Here is a 21,726-nt window from a genome sequence, read left to right on the forward strand (position 1 = left end):
TGTCCTCTCGTAATTTGTAGGTCCTTGAGGTCAGGGAGTATTTTATCCTTTGTCTTTACATCCCCAGGGCATGTCAGCACACATATTGGCACACTGTAGCTGCTTAATTAGTGAAATTGAGTGATTGATATGTATTGTACTTGAAGTGATATGAAATACATACGTATGAATATATGTATACATACACATATAAAACATATGTGTGTATGTATATGTGCATATATATATATACACACACACATATGTATATGGTGTCCCAAAAGTCTTACTGCCATTTTAAGCTACAGTAATGCTAGCTACTAAAGCTTAAAGCAGCACTAAGACTTTTGGGACACCATATATGTGTATGTGTGTATGTATACATACATATATGTGGTTTATGCCTACATATATACATACACTCATAAAGCTTAAGCTTTAAGCTACCAAAGTTAAAAGAATGCCCTAAAACTTTTAGAATATCCTATATCCATTCGCATATATTCATACATACATACATATATGAACATGCACATATTTCTACTTGATATTCACTGTATTTCTTCAATAAGTGTCTCAGGAATGTTCCCCAGAGCTACCTATGTCTCTAGCTAGTCAAATAATATTAATGTTAAACTCAAATAGAATTGAGCCTAGCTGCAGTAGTACAAGTATTATTAATTTCATGGAGGAGGGCAGGTGTTCAGCATTGTAGGTGGCTGTTTCTTCCTCAAAGGGCAAAGTGAGTCGCCCCAGCAGCCCAACAGTGACTCCCTAACTGCTGAGGAGCTGCTGCAAGTTCCAGAGGAGCCTCAGTAATGATTTCCTGGTGGCTCTTCCTTACCTCATGTTTGCATGCTACGATGCATGGCCAAGCCCAAGCTCCTATTTCCCCTCATGCAGCTCTCACTCACCTCCTGCAGATCTGCTAGCTGTGCCTTTGCTGCCACAAGGGCAGAGCTTCTTTCGTGCAGGAGTCTCATCACTTGGATCCGTTCCACGTTCTCTCTAATGGAAGCTCTGACGACAGAATACACAGTGAGCACACACTAAAAGCCTCAGAAGCACACTCCACAGAAGTGGGAGATGTATGTAGAAACACCATCTCCTCCTCATAGCATACCAGTTGAGGACTGGTTGATACTTTTAATCCCATAAACGGGGTTCTACCAGCTTATTCATATTACATCTAGAGGTGCATGGGATGGGGTGAGGAGAAGGCAAAGATGGATGGGAAAATGGATAGACATGGCAATAACTGTTTTACTAAGATCCTCGCTTTGACCTCTTTCCATGTACCACTTCCATGCCCAACTGGCCCTGAGCCTGATTGCCTTAGAGAACCCAGAGGAGGCAAAGAATAAGGGCGTTTTCATTTCTACAAGGGTGTTTGACTTATATATTTTAACTCAATGAGAATCACCGTACTACTCACTAAGTGCTTTTTGGTGATGAAATAGCATTGGCTCCCTTTCTATGAAGTGGAATTCCCAAATTACCATTATATGTAAGCACCTACTTTGAGACTTTCACCATGGGCTTTCAGGGTGCTCTATATGGCTAACTTTAATCCTAAACATTCCTAGTAATTCTAAAAGGGAAGAAACATTCTTAGTTTAGTGTAGTTTTGTATCACAGAGTGCCACATTGTCATACCTATACTCTGTGGCCAATTGAGCATGCTCTAAGGAGTTTTTCTCTTCACAGTCTTCATCTTTGGACCACATCTTCTCTGGAGACTTGGGTGACAATTCTAGTTCATCCACCTTCACAGTATTGTTGGTCATAATCTGGACTCTGCTAGATGTGTACACACTAATGAGGGGATTTGTAATAGTAAAAATTATGTTTTTTATTGAAAGAAGATATACTGTTTAGAATTAGGAGCATAAAAAGAAAAGAGAAGGGAATAAGAGCTGGCTTAATTTGTTGCTCAGACCAGGTTAAGAACTAGGGGATCACATAAGATGAAAGATACTGGGAATTAGTACCCCAGGGCGGGTGGAAGATGCCCTTATGAATGGTAAATCCCAAATAGCAGAAAGAAATGTAAAAGCAATTTCTAGACAGAGATAGGCATATAGGGAGATTCCTTAAATGGATCCCAAAGAGATTATACTTTCCCATTTTAAAGACAAGTTTGGAATTTGTCCTGGAATTGATTTTCATCTTCCCAAATCAAGGAAGAAGAAAACTGAAGAGCTAACCCTCATTTTTTTTCTCTCAGTAATGGCCTTTAAAATAAAACTACTGAAACAAGGTAAGAAAAAAAAACTCACGGTTCACTGGGCACCTCAGCCCTGACTTCTTCCATCAAAGTCTCTTTGTACATAGGAGGGGCTGTGTAACTTGGTCTGGTAGGTGGTCCTATAGGAGAAAATGCAGGCAGAGGATGAAGCCTGTGGCATGGGCCTTCCACATGGGTCCCACTGGGATTTGAGGCCCATTGGTCCATAACTGAACAGTGCTGTGATCTGGTGAAGGACATCTCTCTCTTTTTTTTTTGATAGCAAAATGGTCACTAAGAATTGAAACAGTCAGTGAGACCCCAGAATTTCATGAGTGGGAGGAAGAGAGAAGAGGAAAGGGAATATTTGGAAAAAAGAATTTGCTACTTTCTTAGCTGTAAAGGTTTTAGTTGGCAAAGGCAGGTTGAAACTACAGTATTATATGAGATAATATATTGTATGTGAATTTCATTAATCTGTGTTCATGTAACTCTACTATTTTAACAGGAGAATGTGATCTTTGCCCTTTGTCCAGTTACCTGAACACTCACAGTACAGTCTCTCCATATTTAGGGAAGGGGCAAACTGAGACATTTAGCCACTTAGAGTGTCATGGCTGAGAAGGAAATCCTGGAGGAATCTGTGTCTATGTGTGGGAAGAGTAAGAAATTTAGCTCTCCAGCCCTTACATCCCTAAATTACAGTGAAGAGGCCTTACTAGTCCCTAAAATTTATTCTCAATATAGCCTTTCCTAATTATGAGGTTCAAGGCATAGGTCTCATTGTGAAAACAATCTCCTCTGGACACAGCATAACTATCAAGAAATGCTAAGGCTTTGCCCTATGGCACCAAAATGGTGGTATTATATTTAATTCCTTTGGGGTCTTCTGATCTGCTTGCCATATTGTTCAATAATCAGAATTTTAAGGCACCTCCTTCCAGGATTCAGCCACCTTGGTGCCTGCCCCTCTCGCATGGCCTGTCTTCCCTAATTGGTATGTCATTCCCCCCAACCCCACCCTGCTCCACCATCCCTACCTGCTGCTTCCCCACTCCCGGCTTCCTTGTAGAGTTTTAGAGGGTCAAGAACTATTGACAGTGAGATGAGAGTTATAGCCCAGACTTTCTGAGGGTTGGGCTATCCCTTCTGAATTTGCCTGGACACAAGAATTCCTAGTCTTGACTCTGCTTCTGGGCTCAGTTGGCAAAGTCACTATTTGCCACTGTCTGTACCCAACACACACTTTCTCTCCACCATCTCCCATCAGCATAAGATTGAGGTTGTTACTATACCACAGATTCAACTAAGTAAATAGTCTCACGTGTTTAGCTATTGTTCAAAACGGAGAAAGGGCACACATGTTATTGTAGTTCCAATGAGGGAATATGGTTAAGGAATTCTTTCGTCTTGTGTATATTTTAGCAAAGCTCTGACACTGATGATCTATGCTAGGATTTAGTCTTCCCTCACCTCTTTTGAACTTTGCTGGAATTTGAGCATCAGAAGTGTGAAGCTGTCGCCTCGCTGTATTGATCCGATGCTGGACGCAGCTATATGGAGAGCGCCCAGAGCTTTGGACTTGCAGCTGCTGTTTATACATGAGAAGACGGTTGTTGAGTCCCTCATTGTGTCGCTTCAACTGCCACACTTGGTCCTTCAGGTTTTCGATGGTTTCTTCAGCCTTTAGATTCCTGCTAGACCTGTTGGCATACCCACTAGTTCTTCCCTCGGCTGTGAGTCTCAACAATTTTGTCCTCATCCTATTTGAAAGAATAAGTGAAGTCATTATTGCTATTATTATCTTGGACCACTTTGTTATTTTTTAAATTCAATAAAATTCAATTCAGTTCAAGGTGCAGAGCACTCCTTGAAGAATTCTATTCACCTCTCAACAGAGACATAACAGACTAAATATCCAGAATGAGATACCCATTTTCAGACATGGCCAACGTGGACATTCCTAATTGTTACAAAGGCTTTTTAAAAATCATTTTCCCCAGGAAGGGAGGAAGGGAAGTGGCAGGGAGTGAAAATAAATGCTTGTTAATTGAAAAATAAAATTTAATTTTTAAAAAGAACAGTTATCACATCCCCCTTATAACTTCTCTTCTCCTGGCAAAACATGCTCATAATATTCAGCTGATTTATGCATGGTATTGTCCCTGCTACCTTCACCAGAGCCATAACTAGGTCAGGGTGATTAGAGATTTGCCCCAGCATGACAAATTTAGAGCATGCTAACAGCATTTGCAGTACTTCAACTGGGTAGAGACTACAGTTACCACCTAGTTAGCAAGATTATTTAATATAGGAAGTTCCTATAATATCACACTTTCCCCAATGTGTTACCCCATTATTATTGAATATTGTTATGGAAATGCTGGCTATAACAATAAGAAAAGAAAAAGAAATTGAAGGGATCAGAATAATAGGCATTGAGAAAACAAAATGATTATTCCTTGCAGATGATATGATGGTATATTTAGAGAATCCTAGAGATTTGACTAAAAAACTAGCTGAAATAACAACTTAAGCAAAATTGCAGGATATAAAATAAATCCATATAAATCATCAGCATTTCTATATATTACCAACAAAGCCCAGCAACAAGAGATAGAAAGAGAAATTTCATTTAAAGTAACCACAGACAATATAAAATACTTGGAAGTTGACTTGCCAAGACAAACCAGGAACTAAATGAACACAATTAGAAGACACTTATAACACAAACAAAGTCAGATCTAAACAACTGGAGAAATATTAATTGCTCATGATTAGGCTGAGCCAATATAATAAAAATGACAATTTTATTAATAAATTAATTATTTAACTTTTATTTAATTAATTTTTATTAATGATTAATTTCCTTATTCAGTGCCATACCAATCAAATTACCCCAATTTTTTTTAATAAAGCTAGAAAAAATCAATAAGAAAATTCATTTGGAAGAACAAAAGATCAAGACTATCATGGGAATTAAGGAAAAAATTGTGTGGGAGGCAGTTTAGTAGTACCAGATCTCAAAACTATATTAGAAAGTGGTCATCATCAAAACAATCTGGTACTGGCTAAGAAATATAGTAGCAGATCAGTGGAATAGATTAGGTATAAAATACACAGTAGTAAGAGACCACGGTAAGCTAGTATCTGACAAACTAAAAGGGCCATGATTTTAGGACAAGAACTCACTCTCTGACAAAAATTTCTGGGAAAACTGGAAAAAAACTTGGTAGAAACTAGGAATAGACTAACATGTCACACCACAGTGAGATAAGGTCAAAATGGATACGTGATTTAGGCATAAAGGGTGATATCATAAGCAAATTAGGGGAATATGGAATAGTTTACCTGACATATTTATGGGTAAGGGAAAAATTTATGATTAAACAAGATATGAAGAGCATTATGGGATACAAAATGGATAATTATGATTACATGAAATTTAAGAATTTTCATATAAACAACACCAATGTAGCCAAAATTAGAAGGAAAGCAGAAACTGGTGAAAAAATTTACAGCAAATTTCTCTGGTAAAGGCTTCCTTTCTCAAATATATAGAGAACTGAGTCAAATGTATAAGAATACAAGTCATTCCCCAATTAATAAATGGTCAAAGGATATGAACAGGCAGTTTTCAGAAGAAAAATCAAAATTATCTATAGCCACGTGAAAAAAATACTCTAAATCACTTTGATTAGAGAAATGAAAATGAAAACAACTCTGAGGCACCACCTCACATTTATCAGATTGGCTAATACAACAGAAAGGAAAATAACAAATACAGGAAGGAATGTGGAAAAAACACTGTTGGTGGAGTTGTGAGTTGAGCCAACCATTTTGGAGAGCAATTTGGAACTATGTCCAAAAGGTTACAAAACTATGCCGACCCTTTGACCCAAGCAATATCACTACAAGGTCTGTATCTCAAAGAGATCAAAGAAAAAGGAAAGTGATCTTTTTATTAAAAGAAAACCTATAACAGTTCTTTCTGTGGTGGCAAAGAATTAGAAGTTGAGGGAATACCTATCAATTGGTAATGGCTGAACAAATTGTGGCCTATAATTGTGATGGAATACTATTGTGCTATAAGAAATGATGAGCAGGATGCTTTCAGAAAAACCTGAGAAGACTTACATGAATTGATGTAACTAGATTGATAGAACAAGGAAACAATGTACCCAGTAACAGCAACATTGTACAATGATCAACTACAATTGACTTAGCTCTTCTCAGAAATGCAGTGATTCACGATAATTTGAAAAGACTCATAAGAGAAACTGCTATCTACCTCCAAAGAAAGAACTGATGGAGTCTAAACGCAAATTGAAGCATGCTTTTTCAACTTCATTATTCTTTTTTTTTTTTTTAGTCTATGTTTTCTTTTGCCAGATGGCTAATATGGAAATGTATTGCATGACTGCAGAAGTATAATCACTCTTAAATTGCTTGCCTTCTTAAGCAGGGTAGAGAAGAGGTATGTACGGAAGGAGAGAAGTTGGAACTCAAAATTTTTTTAAAAGAATGTGAAAACGTTTTGTTTACATATACTCAATGAAAAAATTAAAATTAAAAGGTTTTCAAAAAGAAGGCCAACTCACATGAAGTAGGGGCCCTTCAGATGTGGCAAATGTCTCAACACCCAAAAGTAACTAATCCTGCAATACAAATCCTTATTGAAGGCGTCCACATCTACCTAAGCTAAATGCTAGAATATCTTTAATAAATATCCTTTCTATGCTACAGCTAAGCAAACTTCTTTTTCTTAACTATTAAATGACCTATGAGTGTCTCATTTTGTTCTGGTGTCAGACTTGAACGAGCAGGGTACCAGATAGTCAGGTTGTCCTGATAGCACACTTCTTGGACAAGGACTTAGCGCACAAGTGAGTTCATTCCTAGCCTTGACTCCTGGAGTGGTTTGTGGTAATTGACCAAGCTCCAAAAATTCAAGGTTACAGTCCAATCCCTTATATCATGGTCACTCACCTCTAAAACTCGAGTTTTGGTCAGTGTTCCAAAACTAATTAAATACTCCAGATGATATTTGACAAGGCAATCAACCAACAAGTATTTATTAAGCTTTTGCAGAGAGGTCAAGAAGAACTAAAGACTGAGAAAAGACCATTAGATCTGGCAATTAAAAATTCTTGGAAACTTTGGAGAGTTATTTCAGTTAAATATTGAAGTCAGAAGGTCAGAAACCAGATTGCTACAGGTGGAGGAGTGAGTGAAAGGAAAGGAAGTAGAAGCAACGAGTGTAGACAGTTTTGTCTAAGAGGTTTGGCTGAGAAAGGGAGGAGAGATACCAGACTATAGGGATGGTAGGGTCTAGTAAAGATTTTTCAAGGTTGGGGGAGAATTGGGTTTGAAGACGGTAAATTCAAAAGAGAGTTGGGGGAATTATTAAGGAGTCATTCTGCTAGAGAAGATGGAAAGACATGGAATGAAGCTCAAAGGGCATATATAGAGGGAAAGGCCCATCTCACCAGGGACTGGAGGAAAAGAAGAGAAATTGGGGTGATGTCAAGGGGTTTTGAGATAAAGAGAAAAGAATATGGGGAATGGCTTCATTTTTCTCAGCAAGGTAAGAGATAAGCCCCTTACCTGAAAGAATGGGGGTGAGGGTGAGGAATGAGAAAGTATGAGAGACTTAAGGAAAGAAGAAAAGTTTTGGAATAACTTCTGGGGAGAATAAGAGAGTGAGAAAGGAATTAGGATGGAGTAAAAAGATTACTTTGCTGGAGTAAGGTCCTATCTGTGGTTCGTTAATAGAAATGTGTTATGTACCCAGTCAGCACAGTTGAGTGACTTTATCCAGTTCTGTTCAGCAAAACATAAGTAGGAAGGATTTCTCTCCTTCTTTATACTATGTCTTGCTTAATGTAGCCTAAAATTGTGTTCTCTGTTTTTTTGGCTGCTTTGTTGCAGTACAGATTTCCTAGTAAGTTTGCAGTCTTGTAAACATTTAGCTCTCTCTCTCGCAGGAAGTTCTTTCTAGATATGCCTCTTTCTTTTCTTTGCCTGTGCACTTCAACTGGGTTGTCAAGGATGGTTTGGAATTTTCCAGGGAAAGAGGAGAATGAATGGCATTTTAGGCATGTGGAACAGCATGAGCATAAGCAAAGAGGTGGGAAATTGTAGGCCATATTTGGAGTATGTGTTGTTGTCCGATTCAGCTGAAATAGAAAAGTAAATGGAGTAGATTAGTATGGGATAAAGGTGGAAAAGTAGTTTCATTCCTGAAGATCAGGCAAAGTAATGTGAAGTCTAAAATCTGTAGGAAACCAAAAAAAAAAAAAAAAAGGCTATGGATTTTTTTTAGAGCATAGTAGGCTTTTAAAAAAATTTTTTTGGGCAGGGCAATTGGGGTTAAGTGACTTGCCCAAGGTCACACGGCTGGTACACATGTCAAGTGTCTGAGGTAGGATTTGAACTCAGGTCCTCCTGACTCCAGGACCAGCGCTCTACTCAACATGCCACCTAGCTGCCCCTAGAGCATAATAGTTTTTAGTCAGATTAATAAGCAAAATTATTCTGGCCAATATATAAAAGATTGACTCAGTTGGGGAGGTAGAGGAATAAAGACTCATTAGAAGGCTATTTCAATAGTGCAGGTGGGTGGTAATGATGGCCAATCCTAGGACTGTGGCAATGGGAAAAGAGAGAGAGGGATACGAGATAAACAGTGGTAATACTGATAGGCCTTGGTAACATAGTGCCTCCAGTACATCACCCAGCAAAGTGTCTCCACTTAGTAAATAACTGCTGATTTCACTTAAAATTTTATCCTACAACAGCACTGTAAAATGTGTAGGGAAAATGTTATACTTCCTCCTTTACAGATGAAGAATCTGCTACACAAAATTGTTAAGTACCTTGCTTAGATGGGCAGTTAGCGGGTCATGGACTAGAACCTAGGGTCTAGAAACGGGATTAGAACACAGATTAATGTTCTTTCTATTAAGATCACATTGTCACAGCACAACACACTTATGCAATAGGGCAAACTATAGTTGTATTTTTTGTATATCACATGCTGAACTTCAAGTTCCATGAGAGCAGGACCATATTTGATCTAAGCTTTGTATCCCTCCTAGCACCTAACATAAAGAGTTTCCCTCTTTTTCTGAAGTCCTAATTTTTAAAAATTCAGCCTCTTGAAGGACATTGCTAATAATGAGATTGGGCTAACTTTCTTGTTCAGATTCCAGCCAAGTGGGGGAGCCAATATGTTCTGCTCAGGCTTGGGTGGGACATAAATTCTTTGAATAGATTCCCCAGGGCTGGGGTGGGGAGGACTTAGGTGGATGACATAATCAAAGCTCAGATCCAGCCCCTCATTCATCCTCTCATTAATTGTTAACCAATCAGAGTTATTTGTCATCCTTTTGATCACTCCTCTTCCAAAAGAACATATAAGCCTTGAGCCTGCCCACCATGATTGTCTTTGGTCCAAGAGAGATAGCCAAACCACTATCCTTTTATTAATAAACACACTGGCCTTATTAATAAAAGGATTAAATTACCCAGAAATTATGTCTCTTGAACCTTTTTAATCACCATAGATGCCTGGGGGGGAAAAAGATCCCCATTGCCTCATGAAACGCTAAAATGTGTGAATACTACCATTGGGTGAAACCATGAGGAAAAATATCTTTTGACCCTTGAAGCTAAATTATCAATTGAGGAGAGAGAGACAGAGACAGAGAGACAGAGACAGAGACAGAGAGAGAACACTTTTTAAATATTTATTTATTTGTTTTTTGAGAGAACACTTTTTAAACCTTAAATTTAGAGCTATATAAATGTTGACTTGTTATTGAGGACATGTCACACAAAAATTAGGTGAAGGAATAGAAAATGTTTATTTGGGAGAAGAGAAGAACGAATAGGGACACCATAGCTATCTTTAAGTCTGGTGCTTTGAGTGAATTGTAATACTGTCACAAAGCAGCCATAGTTGCTAATGGCAACTTAGCATTAGAAAATCCCAGAATGAGAGAGGTGGTTATCCTGCTGTCTTCTGTCCTGGTCAGACCACATCTGGGGTGTTATGTTCAGTTCTGGACATCACATTTTAAGAATATTGATACCTGAAAAGCATCCAGAAGAGGGTGACCAGGATGGTCATGGGCCTCAAAATCAAGACATGTGAGGACCCACTGAAGCAAATGAGGATTTTTTTTCTTAAGAAGAGCTTTTAGAGGGAAAATGATAGCTATCTTCAAATTTTAGGATGACTGTCATGTGGAAGAAGGATTAGATTTCTTCTCCTTGGACCCAAACAGCAAACCCTGGAGCAATGGTTAGGGGTTGGAGAGAGACAGATTTAGGCCTGATGTGACAAAATATACTAGGAAGGAGCACCCACACTGATGAAATAACAGATCAACTGGAATTCTGGAGTACAAGAGCAAGAAAAACTCTAACAATTAGACTCCTATATAAGGGGAATACATTGCCTCAGGTAGTAGTAGTTTCTCCCTTGCTGCAGGTCTTCGAGTAAATCATAGATGACCCCTTTTTGGGATGAGGCAGAGGGAACTCTTGCTCAGGTACAAGCTTGTCAGGATGTTCTCCAAAGTCCTTTCTAACTCTCAGATTCTGTGGGTCCAAGAACACTCGTTACCCTGCTTCTCAATCAAGGCTGCCCCTGTACTTCTGTCAAGTTTTGAAATAGGATTTTAAAGGTAGTGCCATTCCAATCCTTGTCCCATTGCTCTGAGCTAAGCTATTATTTTGTTAAGGACAGTTTCTCCATGGATTTCAAAGGGAGCAATTTAAAGGTGCTTCCTTCTCTGTTTCAAGAGAACTAGTATTGCTGCATGTAGGAAGGGGGGATATTTCTAGGTCAGCTGAGGCTGACACCCGAAGAATTAGAATAAGCCAGGGTTTTCAAGTTACTTCCTGATTTATATCAAGGGGCATCAAATGCTTGCTCTTTGCAATAAAGCTACTCTGATGATTTTACCTCAAAAATTACTTTCAAAGTGAGTCACCATTGCTTTTAAGTTATCTTTCTGAGCGTAGATACCTCTGTAAATATTCCATCTTTGCCACTTTCGTGTTGGCATAATGCATCCAACTCAATAGGGAAAGTGCTGCCGGCATTAAAAATAATTTCAGCATACCTTTTGATCTGATCCTCTTGCTTCCAAGATAACTCCTTCACCAGCAAGCTCTCCTCTTGAAGTCGAGAGAAGCTGTCCTCCAACTCCTTCCTACTCATCTTACTCAAGTATGTTCCAGATTTTACATTCTTACCTAAAGTTCCATGAAGACAAAGGGAATCATAACATTATAGATCTTAGAGCTGGAAAGAATACTAAAGATACTGATAACCTTTATTTCATTTTTTATTCACGATCACTTTTAATAACTTTTTGACTAGAAAACTCAGGATTTGGAGTCTGAGTACCCAAATTTGAATTCTGCCTCTGTTACTTATAATTGTTACTTTGGTCAAATCATTGAATATAAATGGGCCTTATCTGTAAAATGAGGGGTTGGGATGAAATTTTCAACTCTAAAGCAGTTGAGAGTCTAGACCAGGGCTGGGGAACTTGCGGTCTCAAGGCCACATGTGGCCCTCTAGGTCCTCAAGTGCACCCCTTTAACTGAATCCAAACTTCACAGAACAAATCCCCTTAATAAAAGGATTTGTTCTATAAAACTTAGACTCATTCAAAAGGCTACACTCAGAGACCTAGAAGGTCACGTATGGCTTTGAAGTCGCAGGTTCCCCACCCCTGGTCTGGACTTAAGAAAGTGATGGAGAAAATGTTAATAATGCAGATTAAACTTAAAAGTGTGCCCTGCATTCTACCCACCCACATCCAGGTAGTTGTTAAACATTTACCAGCACCTAGCTGCTGGATATTATGAAGGGTTTTAAAGGCCAAACAGAGGGTTTTATGGTTGATCCTGGAAAATATAGGGAGCCACTGGAGATTATTGATTAGAGGAATGATTTGGTCAGATCTGCACTTCAGGATGATTTCTTTGGTAGCTGAATGAAGGATGGACAGGATAGGGAAACTTGAGACTGGGAGACCAAGAGACTCTTGCAATAATTTAAGAATGAAGTGCTGAGAGCTTGAACAAGGTTGTAGTGGTGTTAGTGGGGAGGAAGGAGCATATAAGAGAGATGTTACGAAGGTAGACTTGATAGGACCTAGCAACATATTGGATATTGGGGAGAGATAGTAAAGAGTCAAGAATGACTCCTAGTTTGTGAGTCTGAGTGACTGGGATTATGGTGGTGCCCTTGATAATAATATGGAAGTCTAGAAGGGGTTAGGGTTTTGACAGTAAGACACTGAATTCAGTTTTGGATGTGTTGAGTTTAAGATGTCTAAATCAAGATGACTGCTATCTGTTGACTGACTGATTTGTCAGGTATGCGGTGGTAGGATTTTTTTTTTTTTGCAATGAGGATTTGACTAAATGATTATTAAGGCTCCCTCCAACCCTAAAATTTTGTGGTTCTGTGATTTGTGATTTTCTTTTATCTATAACAATTCTTCTTGATTGTGGCTTCCTTTGTAGAACTACTCTTTTTCTCAATTTGGCTTCCATGATCTTCTGATGATGGCACAGCTTGTCAGGGTAGCTGTAATTGCTCTGGCCCATTAAATATAGCATAATTAATGACCCATCTTCTGTCCTCAGAAGAAAGGCATTAAGTGTCTTCTCCCAGACTTGATTTTTAAATTATGCTTAAACACTAAGGAAGTACAGGGAACCATCCCTAGAGGGCATAGTGTCCAGAGTAAATCACACTGGCGCCTTCCCTACGTCTGTGACTGTGCTTTACTCCAATTCTATCCCCCAAAACTACCAAAACAACAATAACAACAAAAACTGAACTCTTTTATATCAATGAAATCAAATTAAAATTGATATTGTTGGTGTGCTTGATGTAGGAGAAAAAAAGACTGAGAAATATGTGTGGTAGAGGGGTGGCAGAGATGGTTAATTGGTTGTTGTCCATCGTTCTTGAAGAGGACCAAAATGACATCACTATGCTAGAGTAAAGTTTCAATGTGTCAGACTGTGGCTGATCAGACCAATACAATCTCGGAATGCTCTAGCACAAGCTGGGCACAAATAGCTCATGTGAACATTTGAGGTCGATTCTCTAAATTTGCGCATCCTATGTTTCCTTCAAACTGTTTCAATTCTGCTTTTCTTATAGAGCACAGCACCTTCTCTGATGGGGGCACACCATGCTGAGCAGTCCTGTGCCAGTGTTTCCCATGTCACACAATCAATCCCAAAGTTCCCAAGAGAGACCTTGAGAGTGTCCTTATATCACTTCTTCTGACCACCATGTGAACGCTTGCCTTGTGTGAGTTCTCAAAAAAATAATCTTTTTTTGCAAGCCCACATTTTGCATTCTAACCAGCCCATCTGAGTTGTGCACTCTGAAACAGAGTTTGAATGCTTGGCAGTTTAGTTTGAGAAAGGACCTCAGTGTCTGGTATCCACCCTGCCAGGTGATCTTCAAATCTTCCTGAGACAATTTAAATGGAAGTGATTCAGTTTCCTGGCATGGCACTGGTATACTGTCTAGGTTTCACAAGCATACAACAATGAGGTTAGTACAATAGATCTTTAGACTTAAAGTTTGTTAGTCAGTCTAATACCTCTTCTCTCCCATACTTTCATACAGAGACTCCCAAACACTGAGCTAGCTCTGTCAAGGTCAGCTACTACACCAAGGGTAATTCTTCAACTTGAAAAGGTTACAAGCCAAGACCAAAGCGGAGGGAGGGTTGGTGCATGATTTTCAGTTTGCAGATGATTGTGCACTCAATGTAGCCTCTGAAGGTAAGATGCAACAAAGTATAGATCAATTCTCCGCCGCTTCTGCTAATTTTGGCCTAACAATTAACACCAAAAACACAGGTGCTTCATCAGTTACCACCACACCATGAATAGGTGGAATCATTGGTTACAGCAAACGGAGAAATTTTGAATGCTGTGGATAAGTGCACTTACCTTGGTAGCATATACTTTCCAGGGATGTACACATTGATAATGAAGTTGATGCCTGCATTGGCAGAGATACCTACTTTGCCTTGGTAAGTGTTGTGGATAGTATGGAGAATATACATGTATGTATGCATATATACACACACAGGTATGTACATAGATATGTGTACACACATATATGCATACATATATGCATACACAGTACATATATACATATGTGTGTGCATGCATACATACGTACATACATACATACATCTCATATATTTATAAAAACATCAGAATTTTGTTCTTATGTAGAAACTGGGGAGCTACATCCTTGTTCTCCACTAGAGGCCTCCCTAAGTCACTGACCAGCTGTCAGCAGCCCAGGTCACTTCATTCTCCATACCCTAGGGGCTAACTCTTTTAAATTTATTTAGTTCTTCCCATTGTCCACAGGGCAATGAATAGACAATTCTGCCTCTCCTTTTATCTCATTCTCATTACATAACACAAGTTATCTTCAACTCCTTTATTTCTCATAATCAGTGCAAATTAACCCAGTTCAGAAACTACTACAAAAGGACAAGGAGAGGGAGAAAGACTCTTAAGAAGTTAAAACTTATACTGAATTCATCATAATAAAAGGCTGAGAGTAGTCTTAATTTTTAAAAATATATTTTTGATGAATGTCTCAAGCACTGAGTTTACCTTGAGTAGATGTCATCAACGGCTTCGAGTCACTCTTTCTGGTAGGCATGTCTCCAGCTGTATCATCCACAAGAAGCAATGACCTCTTATAATTCCTACCCTGAAAGAGAACACAGACAGCAGACTGTTAAACAAAAATGGTCATCCTTGCATTCATGTGTAACCTAGGCACAGGTATAAGTCCTAGGATATCTACTCCCTTGCTGTCTGCTGTTAAATTGTAACAGGTGTTTCTCAGTCCTCTAGTGACAGCTTCACAGAAATTTCTTTGGTAGGTTTAGATCACTCCAAACTAAAGAATAAAGGCAAACTTTCAATAGTGATGGCATCATTTTAAATGACTGGCATACTTTAGGGATACTGATTCTGTGGAGAGGCTCTTAAGTTTGCTATGCTTTTATTAGCCAATGAATATTCTTAGAATTAAAAACAAACACAGCGATGAAAACTCAGTAAAAAAAAAATTGCATTTAAAGCTAAGCTAGCCACTAAAGTTCATTAAATTATTCTATCTCGCCAGCTGAAGGGAAATAATTTATTGTAACATTAGGTGGGTGGCCAAATCTGGAGCTGGGATCATTTTAAACACTGTGCTACAGGGCAGCATTGGAAGCAAAGAGCATAGTTCTCTAACATTTAGGCCCCCATCAAATGGTTCTGGAGAACCCCAGTGTGTGCCCATTCCAACACAACTGAACCTGGAAGCTACATGGCTTTGACACATGGACTACACTGGCAGATCAGGTATTTTTTTTATATCAAATCCCTTAAAACCAAGGACTCTCTCTAGGTACAAGTATGTACTTTGATGACTATAAGGAAATGAAATAAGTTAATTTTTTCACTCTTCCAGCTTCCTCTACCTGGTCTCCTTCCCTCTCTACTCCCATTCAGGTACCTCATCTGTCCATCATTTCTCTTTCCTTCCTTCTCTATCAAAAATCTGCTCTCAAGAAAAGTGTAAATGGTGAAGTGGTATGTGACCTTGGGCAAATCCTTCACCTCTCTGAGTCTCATGAAAAACGGGGATATTGAAATAGATGTCTAGGTCCTTTCCAGTCAGTGGTAAGCTGATAAGTGTCTAACAAACAGAGCTGCAAAGACTCACAACACCTTCTTAAGTTTAATCTGCATTATTAACATTTTCTCTATTGACTTCCTTAAATCTAGAAAATCAACAAGACAATAAATCAGTACACACACATACACATATGTATATATATATATGTGTGTGTGTGTATGTATGTATATATATATATATGTATATGTATATGTATATATATAATCTATATCAAGTTGCTTGCCATCTCAGGAATGGGGGAAGGGAGGGAGATAATTAATTTGGAACTCAAAATTTTATAAAAAATGGATGTTAAAAATAGTCTTTACATGTAATTTAGAAAAAATAACATATTATTTTAAAAAGACAACAAATCAAGCCCTAATTTACAGCATTTGCCTATTTTCCAGATGTAAAATTTCACCCTAAAAATTTCACAATATGCTCTGGCAGGTAGGATATACCTCTACTTCTAGCTATATAACATGCTAAGGTTTGATGTGTTGCCTTTCCCAGAATCAGTATTTCAAAATTAGAAGGAACGTCAGTCCAATCTGTACCTGGCCAAACCACTCCTGACTTTTACTTGTGAAATTTATTTTAAAACCAATTATAGGATTTTACATTTATTTTCTACATTAATCTACACAATTATAATAGCGTAATTCTGTAATGTAATTGTAATAAATTGTAATAAAAATAAATATAACTTTATTAAACTGTATCTTATTAGATTCAGTCCATCATTTTAGCCTTTTGAGCTCATATTGGATCCTGACTATTGCTCAACATATTAACTATTTCTCCTAGGTTTGGGCCATCTGAGGATTTGATAAATAGTCTTTCAATGTCTTCATTCAAGACATTAATAAAAATGTTGACCCTCACAAGGCCAAAGTCAGATCTTGGAAGCATTCTGATAGAAACCTCTCTCCAAGTTTATGTTGAGCCATTAATGATTGTTTTTGGGGTTTAGTCATTGAACCAATTTCAAATCCACATAATTATACTATTGTCTGTCTCAGTTCACTATCTTACCCACTAAGATAGCATGAAACTTTTTCAAATGCTTTGCTGAAATTGAGACGGGCTATGTCTATGTAATTTTATCATTCTAATAGCCTTGTCAAAAAAGGAAATTACTTTAGTCTGGCATGACCTGTTCTTGGCAAAACCATGTAATCATTACTTCCCTTCGTAGATGTTCACAAACCAAACTTTATTAATGGATTCTAGAATTTTGCCAAAAATTAACGTTTGTTAACTTGCATTGTTTGTAGGTTTGACTCTTCTTTTTATTTGAGGTGAAGAGATTTTTTAAAAAAAGAATACTCCAAGTCATTTGTCTTCCATTCCCAATCCCCAAGATCTTTCAGAGATCAGAACTGTATTAGCAATTATTCCCACAAGTTCTTTAAATACCCTAGGATGTAATTTATGCTTGAACTCACTTGAGAACACTTTTAAAATCTCCTTACTTATCTTGTGTATTTGTATTTTAATAGGGCTTAGTATCTTAAATCAAAGGAATGAAACTCTGGTTGTAGAAATTTAGAAACTGGTTCATGTGGGAATGCATTATTTTGAGAACCAGGAATACTTTCCAGGAGGCGCTGAAATCATCCCATATAGAACAACTTATACCATGACAACATTATAAAGAAAAATAGTTATGAAAAACTTTAGAATTCTGATCACTGAAATGACAAATTTCAAAGTATAAGAAGTGAAACACGCACCTGCCTCCTGACAGCAGAGTCCTGGTGGACTCAAAATACAGAATAAGATGTGTATGGGTTTGGCAAATGAGAGAATTTGTTTTGCTTGACCATGAATATTTTTTATGAGGGTTTTTTCTTTTTCTTTTTTTTTTGTTGTTTAATTAGAGAGGTGAGTGGAGAAGTAGGCAAGAGAGAAAAAAATCCTTGTTTTAATAAGAAAAAAAATTTAATTTAATTTTTTAAATAATTTTTATAAAATGAGCAAGAGTATCATCATGGTCTTTAAAAAAAAAAGGCCACCATTTTTTCCCCTGCATGAAGTCTTTCTAGAGCAAATACCCTCCTTCTCCAAATACCTTGCATTTAATTACTTTGCTTATATTTGAATTTTTTCATTTTATATTTATGTCATATACTTGTATATTCATCTACCCAATTAAAATGTAAGCTGTTTCCAAGCAGGGATTGTTTCATTCATAGTTCTTGTAGCCCCAGCACCTAGTATAATGCCTGGTACAGAGTAGCCCCTGAAGAAGTACTTATTGGTTGATGCAAATAGAAGATCTTAAGTAATTTAAATGTGTTTGGGATGAAACTCTCCCTAAAAATCCTCTTCCCATGACTTATTATAGTGTCAAAGTGACCCTAGCCATTTCTCAAAGGCTTTGTCATCAGAGCAAAAGCTTTCACAAGTCCTACCTAGCTGGAAAGGCTTTTAGAAATGCCCAGTAGTAGACTGGGGTTCCTATTGTTCTAGGACCAGTCTATATATGTTCAGAGAGATATCACCAAATACCTGTTGACCAGATGATGACTTTTTTCCCTACAATGTCTTATAAAGACTGTGTACCATTATATCAAAGGAATGAAGTCCTTTGGTGGAGCAAGTAGTCACCTATAAACTCACAAATTGTTGAAGAAAAAGATGAAAATAGAAAACTTTCAAACGTCAAGCATAAGCAATTGTTCTTAACATGCAGATTGAGTAAGGGGAATAGGGTTTAGGTCAGCCAGGTGAAGCGATGATTTGGGAAAAAGGAAAAGATAAAATTGTGAGATAACTAAGAGACTTTTTTTTTCTTTTAAGCAAACTGTGCTTTTGGAAATATAGAAATGAGTTAATGCAGAATGGAGGAACTAGGGTATGGGTTCTTATGCCTTTTTGTATTACAGACTTCTTTCACAATTTGGGGAAGACTCTGGACCCCTTCTTAGAACAATGTTCTTAAATGTAAAAAAAAGACACACAAGGTTACAAAAGAAACCAATTATAATGATCAAAATATTTTTAAACCATCAGCATTGTCTGTAATGGGGATAGACTAGAAGCTTTCCCAATAAGATCAGGGGTGAAATAAAGATACCCATTATCACCACTATTATTCAATATTGTACTAAAAATATTAGTTAGCTTTAGCAATAAGAGAAGAAAAAGAAATTAAAGGAATTAGAATAGGCCATGGGAAAACAAAACTATCACTCTTTGCAGATGGTATGATGATATACTTAGAGAATCCTAGAGAATCAAGTTAAAAAACTACCTGAAATGATGAACAACTTCAGCAAAGTTGCAGGATATAAAATAAACCCACATAAATCATTAACATTTCTATATATTACCAACAAAGTCCAGCAGCAAGAGATAGAAAGAGAAATTTCATTTAAAATAACTATAGACAATATAAAATATTTGGGAGTCCACTTGCCAAGACAAACCCAGGAACTATATGAACACAATTACAAAACATTTTTCGCACAAATAAAGTCAGATCTAAATAACTGGAAAAATATCAATTGCTCATGGGTAGGCCAAGCTAATATAATAAAATTGACAATTCTATGGATCCAACCATTCTGGAGAGCAATTGGAACTATGCCCAAAGGGCTATAAATTGTGCATATCCTTTGACCCAGCAATACCACTTCTAGGTCTGTATCCCAAAGGGATCATAAAATGGAAAAAGGAATCACATGTACAAAAATAACTATAGCAGCTCTTTTTGTGGTGGCAAGGAATTGGAAATTGAGGGGATGTCCATCAACTGGGGGAATGGCTGAACAAGTTGGGGTATAGGAACGTAATGGAATACTATTGTGCTATAAGAAACAATGAGCAAACAGACTTCAGAAAAACCTGGGAAGACATATATGAACTTATGCTGAATGAAGTGAGCAGAACCGGAGAACATTGTACATAGTAACAGTGACACTGTGAGATGACTGACCTTAACAGACTTAACCCTTCTCAGAATTGCAAGGATCTAAGACAACTCCAAAAAACCAACGATGGAAAATGCTATCCACATCCAGAGAACTTTGGAGTCTGAATGCAATGGAAGCATATTATTTGCTCTCCTTTTCTTTTGTTGTTTTGTTTCTTCTTTCTTGTGGTTTCTCCACATCATGACTAATGTGAAAATATGTTTAAAATGAATGTCTAGGTAGAGCCTATATCAGATTGCACACTGCCTTGGGGAGTGGGGAGGAAAAGGTGAGGGAGAAAATTCAAAACTCAAAATCTTATGGAAGTTAATATTAAAAACTAAAAAAAAAAATTAATTATTTAAAAAATAACAATTCTACCTAAATTAATTTACTTATTGAGTGCCATACCAAACTACCAAAATTATTTTATAGAGCTGGAAAAAATAATAACAAAATTCATCGAAGAACAAAAGGTCCAGAATATCAAGAATTAAAGAAAAAATGCAAAAGAAGGTGGCCTAGCCATACCAGATCTAAAACTATGTTATAAAGCAGCAATCACCAAAACTATATAGTACTACTGGCTAAGAAATAAAGTAGTATAGCAGTGGAATATTGTGTTTGTCCTTCATTTTGGGTTTTTTGTTTGTTTGTTTTTGTGTTTTGTTTTTGAAGAGGAACGTGGCATCAGGAAACTGATGACGTGATTTGCAGTTGACTTTGATTTGAGTGAGGGAGGACTGTGCAAGGTCACCAGCCTCACTTTCTCCTCCAGAGCCATCTGGATTCAGTGACCAGATAGATATTCATCAGGATGACTGGAGATGACCCAGGGTGCAATGGGAGACCTTGGCCCTTTTATGCTGAGGCCTTTTCATGCTCACTTAGAGTAAGGTAACACCCATTCAGTGAATAGGCCTCTTTAAGAAATGAGTCAAGGGATGGCCCCTTTAATTAGAAAAAAGAAAAAAAGTTGAGCTGGGAGTGGAAGACCCACAGGGTTGCTGTTCCAAAGAGAAACAGTTGCCATTGACATTCACTCTAAGCCAGAAGGGCCCAAAATAAAGTGACACTTGGGCAGGGACTTATTGTGGTGCAATCTATGAGCTTCGATAGATTATATACACAAGACACAGTAGTAAATGACTACGGTAATCTACTGTTTCATAAACCCAAAGACTCCAGCTTCCGGGATAAGAACTCATTATTTGACAAAAACTCCTGAGAAAACTAAAAATAGTATGGCAGAAGCTAGACATAGATCAACAACTCACACTGCATACCAAACAAGGTCAAAATGCATATATGATTTAGACATAAAGGGTGATATCATAAGCAAATTAGGAAAGCACGGGATAGCTTACCTATCAGATCTATGGAGAAGGGAAGAATTTATGACCAAACAAGGGATAGAGATCATTATGAAAGCCAAAATGGATAATTTTGATTACATCAAATTAAAAATTTTTTTTTGCACAAACAAAAGCAAGTCAACTAAGATTAGCAGGAAAGCAGAAAGATGGAATTATGGCAAGTGTTTCTGATAAAGGCTTCATTTCTCAAATATATAGAGAACTAAGTCATTTATAAGACTACAAAGTCATTCTCCAATTGATAAATGGTCAAAGGATATGAACAGGCTGCTTTCATAAGAAGAAATTAAAGCTATCTATAGTCATATGAAAGAATGCTCTAGATCACTATTGATTAGAGAAATGTAAATTGAAATGGCTCTGAGGTGCCCCCTCACACCTATCAGATTTGCTAATGTGACAGAAAAGGAAAATGATAAATGTTGGAGAAGAGGTGGGAAAATTGGGACACTAATGCATTGTTGGTGGAGC

The 21,726-nt window shown here is 37.5% G+C and overlaps 1 protein-coding gene across 1 annotated transcript in view; it reads right to left on the bottom strand.

Moving 5' to 3' along the window:
- Positions 1-21,726, bottom strand: part of RPGRIP1 (RPGR interacting protein 1) — a 70,373-nt gene that overhangs the window by 38,737 nt on the left and 9,910 nt on the right. The window contains 6 exon segments of the mRNA XM_036736611.1: positions 877-999; positions 1,636-1,794; positions 2,259-2,346; positions 3,680-3,969; positions 11,341-11,473; positions 14,897-14,996. Of these exon segments, the coding sequence (XP_036592506.1) occupies positions 877-999; positions 1,636-1,794; positions 2,259-2,346; positions 3,680-3,969; positions 11,341-11,473; positions 14,897-14,996 (893 nt within the window).

The sequence above is a fragment of the Trichosurus vulpecula genome, chromosome 8 (assembly GCF_011100635.1).
Source record: "Trichosurus vulpecula isolate mTriVul1 chromosome 8, mTriVul1.pri, whole genome shotgun sequence".
NCBI lineage: Eukaryota > Metazoa > Chordata > Mammalia > Diprotodontia > Phalangeridae > Trichosurus > Trichosurus vulpecula.